Source organism: Anneissia japonica, unplaced genomic scaffold (genome assembly GCF_011630105.1).
Source record: "Anneissia japonica isolate Jap-2015-1 unplaced genomic scaffold, ASM1163010v1 scaffold287861_len940595_cov192, whole genome shotgun sequence".
NCBI lineage: Eukaryota > Metazoa > Echinodermata > Crinoidea > Comatulida > Comatulidae > Anneissia > Anneissia japonica.
Window position 1 is genome coordinate 309,400 of NW_022733264.1, and position 10,677 is coordinate 320,076.

Sequence of the window (10,677 nt, forward strand, 5' to 3'; positions counted from 1 at the left end):
GGAGTTTGATATGTCAAATATAAGGAAGTTTTTAACATAAAATAATCCTGTCATAACAATTAACACATTGTAAAATTTGAAGAACTGAGCAAAGCATAGAGGAGAAATGCTTAAATTTATGACATATTTGGGTTACAACTTGCTAAATGCTGAAAACTCATAATGTCAGATTATAGGTGTCAATATAGAGATATATTTAGTTCTTCTAAATGTTGTATTTTCTAATAGCCGTATTTGAGGCTGAATTTAATATAGGGATCTTTACAAAAATCACCAGAATTGTTGTCAATTCTTCTACCCATTAAAATACTCCATGATTTCAGTGGTAAATTAAGAGTTCTCAGATGATCCCTGATAGATCTAACTCTGCACTTTGGATATAACAATTGATGAGTTCCACTCATATTCATTACTGAATGGATACAAATTATGTTAATGATTTCTGCACTCAGCTGAATATTCATAAGAACCTCATTGAAATTCCTTGATAAAGCAGACAGTGAGTTTACCAGTATTGGTACTACAAATACACTATAAAAAAAAAACTACAGAATTAATAAATTTGGCAAGCCATAAAAAATGGTTCATTTAAATATTTCATTTTCATGTTCAAATACAACTGTTTGTACAATATCCAAAAAATATTACAGTACTCAAGCACTGCACGAACATAAAATGCTAATGAACATATATACATACTAATGTGCATGCATTGTGTAAAACCGTGTGACAATACAACATGCTTAGTAACATCAATAATTAAAAGCAAAAACAAGATCTTAGCAAAATATAGACATAATGGGAATTAAACACACGGTAATCAACAAAATAGTTTTTGAAAGAACAACACAGTTTGGCAAACACAGATAACTGCTGACATAAAACGTAAAATTTAAGCAAAATATTTTGAGAATTCCCAAATTATGTACAAATATCATTTTTATTACCAAATTTGATCAATTTCAAAATATAAATATTACATGTGTTGTGTATGATTTTACTATAATTGATTAAATTTGACAATTGATTATTAATTTGATTAAAATTGACTGCAACTGATTTAATTTGATAGAATTTGACTAAAATTTGAATAAACATTATTAAACGTTCCTGAATTTGATTATTTTTTCAAGTTCAAGTTCAAGTATATACTTATTTCACAAAATATATATAAACACAATAAATTTTAAATGAAAATAGATTATTGTGAAAAAGGTACCCCACAGTAAGCAAGCTTTAATTGTGGGTCCTGAACATAAGAATGTGTCCAATAAATAAATCTTGATTCAAAAAGATGACAAATCAAAATATATAGTATAATAAAATCAATCAAATAGGTTCTTTTATAAGTCAGCATACTCTATTTTACTCTATATATACTTTTATATTTGTATTATTAGATAAGTAGACCTACTTACATATTTCAATTAAATTAAATAAATTCTATTGTACCTTATTTTACACTATTATATATTATATATATATATATTATATTCTTTGTTGTATTTACTGTTACTGTATGTACAAACAGTATAGTTTACATTATATTTTTAATTTTATATACATATATTATGTATGTTTTTGGAGTATATTTAGCCAGAAGTATAAATCTAATTGAATAAAGGAAACCAAACAACCATAAATGTGGTCACTTAGGTGTGTAGTCAATACTATGATATTTTAAGATGATAGGTACAAAAATAAATCTACAAACGCAGTGCTAATTTGCAATATTCACAAATATGCCACTAAAATGTAAATGAAAAAAAAAACATCAACACGTGCAACATACTGTACAGTGAGAAAAAACTCACTTTGACTAGAACGCTTGCTCATAATATCAGGCCTGGACCTGATTTGGTGACTCTTCTCCGAAGCTGAACGCCCATCGCTCCTGAATTGCATGAAAATGTCAGGGGTCACAAGTTAGAATGGCAAGCACTAATAATACGCACGTCAATTCACCAGTTTATATTAAATGCTGTGATTCCCATGAACAATAACTCAGTCTCCAAAATAAAATTGGTTAAAAAAAAATATTGATGGTAATGATTAGCTAAACACTTTCATCTCAAGTCCATTATCTATATGGAGGAAAAGGGCAAATTAAAACTAATAGCACCAATACTAAGTAAACAAAAAGTGATTTCATGTGAGCCCATATTAGTCTTGAAATTAATGCTACAGTAAATATGTAAACATCAACATACGTCAATCCAATCCAACTGTTATGTGTACTCATTAATTATGTAAATCAATAACATATATACAATATTTTTAATTAGAGTAATTCTGAGTAATTTATTGAAAGTTAAAACATATGCAGCACAATAAATATATATCATCAATAATGATCAATCAATTAGCGCATTTGAGCTTACAACTCCAAGTAAAGCAGTCATTCAGTCAATAGTTTATTTCGGAAAAGATTTCCATACAACAAAACGTATAAAGTATAATACATATACAACATGTGTGTAACGTCCCTATTATCAGCAAATATTAGGTCACCCTTATGAAATTATGGTTTTAAATGAAATACCTTTCCTGCTTCTGTGCAGACAGTAGATAATGTACTGCTAGAATAACAACTCCAAAGGATAATATTTCCAAGAAGGGTAACATAGGTGAATTTAAGTAATAGAATATCTGGTAAACTTGAATTGTTGACTGCTTCGACATTGTTACTAATATGATGGAGAATTCCAAGAATATCATATGCGTTATCTGCCTGCCTTTTAGTATTTTGCCTTGAAAAAGTTGATGGTATTCCAAAGAATAATTTAATAGTTCAATGAAAATGCCCATTATGAATCCATGAGGTATAATTAATTCAATTACCTTGTTAAATATTGTTTTTTCATTAACTGATTATCTGAATTCTTGATCTCAATCAATGATTTACTTTTTTATTTGTATTCTTCACGCTCTTGCTAAAGTTCACTTGAAAATGTTTTAACATCGTGTCGTATTTCTTTACTTTCTGTCTACCTTCGTTTCTTAGTTAATTATTAATTAATTTCATTGGTTATGACTATTTATTGATTTTTTTATTAATATTAGATGCTCTCAAGAGAGAAACTTGATAATCTAATTTTTTCACAAAAGTCTGCATATTTTTTTTACAAAACTTAAAAGGCAGCAAACATTGTCTTTTGTACATTATGTTGATAGTGGAGCGTTAAGATGTTTGCCTCCCAATCCCATATGGTCCTGGGTTCAATTCCTGTAACAGTAACATGATTTTTGTTCACGACCACAACAACTCCATTCCCTAAGCCTCATATTGAGACTTGGTCTATGTAATGTAAGGCATCTAGTGTGTGTGAGGGGATTTCCACTTTAAAAAGTGACAAACACACTGGCATATCCTAGGCTCTAATGCCTAAAGCTGAATAAAAAACAAAAGTTCCCTGAAAAAAAACATAGAATTGAATGGAATGAACAAAGTAAATTTATGTTGTAAGATAATAAATTTGTTATGGACAGACAACTCCATCAGTGATTGATATACAAGCGCTGGAAAAAGTATTGTCGCTATAAGATTATATAAGTTCTAAAACTCACCCCATTGCTCTTGCTACTACAAGTTGAACTTGCGGTTCTCGCTTTGACCTATTGATGATGTCATGAACTTCGCTGAAATCCTTGCCCTGGAGGGGCTGTCCATTCCACTCCAATACTTCATCACCTTTTCAAAGAAATATTTTATTGCAAAATCATTTGGTCATTATAAGTCATTTTGCGAAGTGGTTAGCAGTAGCAGTTGTAATTTGTCCTCTCAACCAATCTCCATCCACATTATCAAATATTTTGTGACAAACATGGTATCTGTGATTTGCTCATAATTGGGAATGACGTCATATGACACCCTTATAGATTTGTCATATAAAACTTGATAATGTGGATGTAACCTTAAAGAATATGATCAAAATACTTTACCTTCTTTCAACTGCCCAACTGTATCAGCTATGCTTCCTTGTCTAATCTTTGAAATAAGGGGACCTAACTTTCCCCGGTCCTTGCCAACTTTCAACCCCAAAATAGCACTAGAATCTTCCTTTAAACTCCCATCTGATTGGCTCTTTTTTAAGATCATTCGGCCAATAAGGCGATTATTATCCATATCACGCTGCCAAGTAACAGGGTGCTAAAAAATTAACAATATTTAAGTTAAACAAACAAAATAAATAAATTTAAAAAAATACAAATATTAGAAATAGCATTATAATAAATAATAATAAATACAAATATTATAAATAGCATTAATATAAATATCAACATTATAGCATGATATTAATCATCACAGCCTTTTAAGTAAGAACAACAACCTATTCTTTTTTTTTCTTACTGAAAACTTACATATGTTGAAATTAAGTTTTATCCATGAATAGAGAGATTATTTACTAACTAGTTAGACCAAAATTACATTATCAAAACTCGAATAGTGATAGTGTGGTGCACAGAAATGAAAAGTTAGATAATGCAGCATTAGATACAGTTAAAGATAATGTATAAAACATGATTGTATGTGAAAGAAAGATAGCACTTATGTTCTATGTAATTCAATTTTTTATTCATCTCATTTAGGTAAATTAGAAAACAGGACTATATATTATGCACATGAAAACAATAAAATAATAATATACAATCAATTCTCTGCAAATGAAACACAGAATGACACTGGGTACATGTAGCAGACAATTATGAACTGCAGCATTGGGATTTTTTGTGGCACGCAAGCAATTTATGATCACCCACACAATAGCATTATATTGCACGTATATTAAGCATTTGGTAATGTGGCATGTAAGGACTGCACACAAATTATATCTTTTGGTAATGTGGCGAGTGGGCATTCACACACATTTATAGCATGTGGCGGGTAAACATTGCACACACATTATAGAATATGATAATGTGGCATAGTGTTCACACACATAGCATTTGGTAATGTGGCTGGTAAGGACTGCACACAAATTATATCATTTAGTAATATTATGACAAGTAGGCATTCACACACATTATAGCATGTAGCAGGTAAGCATTGCACACACTTTATAGAATGTGGTAATTGTGGCATGTAAGCATTCATACACATAGCATTTGGTAATGTGTGGCTAGTAAACCACTTCACACATGTTAAAGCATTTGGTAATGTGGCTGGTAAGCACTGTATATACATTATACTGTAGCATTTAGTAATGTGGTGGATAAATATTGTGCACACGATCCAGCAATTGGTAATGGTGTAAGTTAAATGTGCTTGCACTCTAGAATTAGGTTGAGTATGGAATATATTAAGTATTGTGATAGGTAATTGGCAATTTGTATTTCTATGGCAGCTGAACTTACATTATGTAGCATTGGGTACTGTGGAGTAATCATTTAACTCATATTTATGTTTGTATTCTTGTGGCAGTTAATTATTGAACTTACATTGGGTATTATTATTATTATCATTATGGTTATGGCATGTAATTATTAAATTCACATTATATGCTTATTATGGTAGCTACTCATTGTACTTATAATTTTGAGTGACAGTTCCAATTATTCACTTTGGATTATTCTCAGTTTAATTTAAGCATCAACAAAATGGACTCTCAGTCTCATTTTCAGAAATCATTTATCAATGAGATGTCACATGTTACCTCTCATCAATAGAAAATGCTATACACAATTATTGATATCAATGTTCAAATTTTCCACTTGATTTGGATGATACTTGCAGGCTCTGCTGACATAACATGTGACAACTCGGGACTCTTACTTATTAATATGAGGAAACATGCAGTGGCGTATCTAGGGTTTGCGTGGGGTTTGGATGCGCACACCCCCAAAAAAATGCTCACGCCCTCCTCCCCCTCACAAAATCACACTCAAGAAATTAAAAATCACCCAAGATTACATTATTTTTTGAGAGGTAGCGCCTCGCACCTAATCATTGAGTCCACCCTCATGACCTTTGCACTCCCCCAGCCCCCCGCCCCTCATTCAATGCTCGTAGATAAGCCAATGGAAACATGAGGACACATCACAAATTTGCATTTTCTATGAACTTATGCAAATGAAAATGAATACAAGGATGTCTGAATATTAAGTATGACAGGCAAACATTTATATGAATAAACTAAAGGAATAAAGAATTAAATCTTAGATCTATAATCTGATTGACTGACAGATCAATAGCTGGAACATACAGTGAGTTGGTGTCATTCAATATACTTTTCCAGTTTTAATTGTTTTTTACTAGTCTATGTTTTCTTTTTACATTTCTGGTTTTCACTTTGTTCTAATTTAATAATATACTTATTCTAATCTAAATATATTTGTAATTTCATTGTATAATGTTGCCTATTTTAATATGCTATCATCTTTTTATGAATAAAGCTTAATGAACAAATGTAAATCTGAAAATAGGCATTAAAATATTATATGTACAGTAGTAGTTGTAGTACAGTATTTCAAATGATTCCAAAGCATTTCATTATTTCATTTACTTGTAGTGAATGAATGATGGATGAATAATCAATAAGTCTCTGAATGATTATTAAATGATGAACAGAATATTACATACACAAATTAACAGCAAAAGGTATAATCATAATTGATGTAGGAACATTTTTAAACACATCAACATATTAACACAGGTTTAACAAAAAATAATAGTTTAGAAATTAAGTAAATTTACAAATTTTTATTTCAAAGATATTTTTAATACTATTAATAACAATTATTAATTTAAATATGCAATATTATGTGTAGGCTTTGAACACAATGCAAGTCTTATAACCAACTGTTGTGAATTTGATTGTGTTATTGATGCTGATATATAATTATTCTCCATACAGGATGTTATTAAAACTTCTATTTGTGTCTTTAATATACTGGTATAATAATGAATCAATAACAAATATTAATTATCCATCAAAATAGATTGTATGCGAAGGTGGGTGGATGACGATCTTTACAGTGACTTGGTTCACATTTCAGACCTTGTTTGACCACACAATTAAAAGATAGTTATAAATATTTCCGTAAGATCATTTTCAAAAAATCAGGAACATCTTAAAATAAAGGAGAGTGAATAAACAGTATTTGGTTTGAACAAAACAAATGTGTAGGTGAAGATGAACAAAAATAAAGTGTAGGTAACAAAAGAAATTAAAGTTGAAATAAAGGATGACTAAATAAAAAAAAAATAAATGAATGAAATAACATCAGAAAAGCAAAATTCTCCTTTGTATTGATCCGTTGGTAAATGAGAACAAAAAAGAGGACAAAACATTTACTGTACACAAACATTCATCTACAGACAACTGTGTGGTAAAGCGTTAGACCTAAGATGTTTAATGCGATGCCAAGCAACATAGCAAGCAAGTGACATGTTTCAGTTGATGATCTCATAAATCATGCAGAGCGGGATATGTGGGTAAATTATGCTATGTGCCTATAACAAGTGCCTCTAGAGAGTTACAGCATCACATGTGTAACACAAACAAGGTATGATTCATGTGGAGGTTGTTAGGGGTGTGTTTGTGTGCTAACCTTCAGTGGGTAGTGATCGTCGTACAAAGTCGTACTGCTGCTTGTGTCCACCCCCGAATCTTTGATCTGTGGTTCAGACCACTCCCCATCTTCCTCCAGGGACTGCCCTTTGCCCCGACCAAAACGCAGAGGTCGCATTTTGTTCGAACCGATTTCGGTCTCAGAGAGGTGGCCGGGTGCGCCACGAGGTTTGTTGCGGTAACTCTCTAGATCACCTAGGACAAGAGACACAAAACAATTGAAAAGGTTAGAAAAAAAGACCGACAACGACAGAGGAAGATAGTGACTCTCACCGTAACATTAGTCTTTTGTTCTGAACTATGTGATTGCCAGTTGTCCTCTATTGAATCCACTTCACCTATTGTGTGTACATGTATTTAAGAATATACCATAACAGCAATCATGAGAATAACAAAAACATAATAAAAAAAAATACATAATAGTAAAAGCCAGCATTATAGTAATAAATATAATAGTATTTATATAATTTATAAATAAGTTTTGTTCATCTTGTTGGTTTCTTGTAATTTTGTACCCACTTTATAAAATTTAAATATATTAATGACATTTAAATATATTAATGATATTTAATGATGATGAAGCTTTCGAAATGAAATGCTACCGACGGCTCTTGAGAGTGCTGTATACAGCTCACAGAACCAATGAGTCGGTGAGAGCAGAGGTAACTACAGCTATTGGAGAACATATACACCTGCTCGATACAGTGAGAAAACGTACTCTCCTGGTTTAGCCATGTTAAAAGAGCAAAACAGACTTTCCCTCACACCATCCTCCAAGGCTCCGTTGAAGGCAAAAGAAGGAGAGGACTACCTGGCAGCACAACATCAGGAAATGGTTAGGTCTGTCACACTGTCAACTCCTAGATATAGCCAGGGACCGACAGGCATGGAGGAATCTGGTGCATTGTTCCTCAGCATATACGCCCCTACGATTTACTGTACCAGGTCACGGGACAACTAGTACTAAAACTAGAATGATGGTCAACTAAATTAAAACATTGGGCAGTGTATAATATAATCCACCCACTCACAATCATACTGTAGTCACTTTTCTTAGTACTCATTATAATGTTGCTTTGATTTGCTTTTTATATTAAAATTTGATTGTTTTTTTATTATCATCAATATGTTAACTGATAAATTACAAAATGGCCTGAATAAAGCATGCTTGCTTGATAAAAGAAGGTCAGTATTAGGCTAAAAGGTCAGACTTTAAATGCTAAAAAATCAAGGTATTTTAATTTGATTTATTACATCTCTTTAGTACTCTTATTTATCTTTCCTAATTGTCACTAATTGACATTATTATTGTGGATTTTTAGACTTTTTACTACGCCACTTTAATTTTCCTTGTATGGGTTGGGCAGTAGCAATTACTCGCTGTGGGGTAAGAGGCATTGTGTAGGGTTGTAGTGCATTAATTATCTGCAAAGGAAGTCACATAAGAACTGAAAACTAAATAGGATAACATACAATAGAAAAGAAAACTACCCAAAAATGTCCCTCTTTGTATAAGTAAGTTTAATTTGATTGGTAACAAATTGTTTTGGCCAATTAATGTACTTGTACATATAAATAATAACATTAAAATTTTCAATATTGTCCAATAATCAGTTGAAAAATATTTCTAAGAGTAGTTAAAAGCCTTACATGTTATCTGTTTTATCATACTTTCCAACAAGCGACTTTTGTGAAGAAGTGCCGCTCACAAATAATTGCAGTACCAACCATTATTTTTGTCGCTAAGCGACAAATATACATATGATGACATTCTACATAGACTAGGCTTTTAGTCTCAGGGATTGGAGTTATTTGTGGTTGTGAAGTCATTTAGAGGACTTGAGCACAGGGCTCCGGGAACATTGGTAGGTTGGTATCTTAACCATTTAGCTACAGCTCCACTCATATACTTATTAACAAAGCAGACACTTACCTTTTTCACTAACACTCTCACTTTCAACATCGTCACAACTGGTACATTCAGGTGTTGAGCGTATTTCCTCCTCTGAACTACTTGGGGATGAAGTTTGTCGTGGTTTGCGCATAGCTTTAGTCTTCTTATGTGGCTTCGGCGGTGGCGGTCGAACATGTTCACTTTGGTCTGAACTGAGTGAGTCATTGCGTATCATACATTCCTTCTGTTTATTGCTGGACTTTGCTGCTGAACTCGGGTCTAAATGCTGCTTAGGTACATTGTCATTACTGCGTTCCTGCGCTTCAATGGAATTCTGAATATCTATGACGGGGTCAATGGTGCTGGGATGTTGTGGAGAGGGTGGCAGTCTAGATAATGATGATCTATAATTTCCCCCATCAGCTGCCGAAGCAGGTTTAGGTGGGTGTCGCTCCACATATTTCTTGCGATCCGGAGCTGGGGATCGCGGAATTCCAACAGGTGTTCTTTCACGAGGTTGGTGTCCAGGTGGGTGTTGCCCTTTTTCTGAAGGAGCGGGAGGGCCATGGCGTTCTCCACGATGAGGACCTATTCGGCCCCTCTCTTCATTCCTATCATTGATTGGAGTTATATTCCCTGGGCCAGGGTACCTATGATCCCTATGACCACGTATTCGTTGCTGGTTTTGATATGGCAGCTGTTCGGGAAACTGCTCATCAGGAAACCTATCATCGTGAAAATTTCCTCGACTAAAATATCCATCCTGATCGGAATGCTGCCTAGACTCTGGATAGGTCATTCTGTCAGTGTGACGTTCAAAATTGTCACTACCGCGTTCGTTTCCACGCTTATCTTTTTCCGGATATCTTTCCTTATTTGCAGGGTAACGATCACTATCCAAATAATGTTCTTTTTCTTGATATCGTTCTACATGCGAAATATCTCCCAAAGAGTCATAGCGGCGATCTCCTGGTTTACCCCGGACACCACGGGAGTCTCGCCGAGGATTTTGCTGCATATCGTCATCATTTGACATAGAATACTGACGGTGAATTTGAGAAATTAATGACCCTGTGCGGGTTACTGCTGAGTGGCTGGCCTGTCCACTGCTAGGAACGTTCTCTTTATCGGATGAGGTTGCCCTTGTATTGTCCTGAAGTCTCTGTTTTTTCTCCTGAGGAGGTTCACCCTCCTTGCGAGGTTTTGTTGTCA

General features: G+C 33.2%; 1 protein-coding gene across 7 annotated transcripts in view; it reads right to left on the reverse strand.

Annotated features, from left to right (window-relative positions):
- LOC117116147 (regulating synaptic membrane exocytosis protein 2-like) overlaps positions 1-10,638 on the reverse strand; it is a 49,929-nt gene extending 39,291 nt beyond the window's left edge. For 6 of the 7 annotated variants that reach the window (XM_033260135.1, XM_033260139.1, XM_033260138.1 and 3 more), the window contains exons 1-5: positions 9,505-10,638; positions 7,552-7,766; positions 3,943-4,150; positions 3,568-3,691; positions 1,815-1,894 (exon numbers count right to left, since the gene is read on the reverse strand). In XM_033260135.1, coding sequence (XP_033116026.1) covers positions 1,815-1,894; positions 3,568-3,691; positions 3,943-4,150; positions 7,552-7,766; positions 9,505-10,501 — 1,624 coding nt within the window. In that variant the 5' untranslated portion in view covers positions 10,502-10,638. Of the gene's footprint in view, positions 1-1,814; positions 1,895-3,567; positions 3,692-3,942; positions 4,151-7,551; positions 7,767-7,844; positions 7,910-9,504 lie in introns of all 7 variants that reach the window. The other variant, XM_033260136.1, reaches the window with a different exon arrangement.
- Between the last annotated feature and the right edge of the window lie 39 nt (positions 10,639-10,677).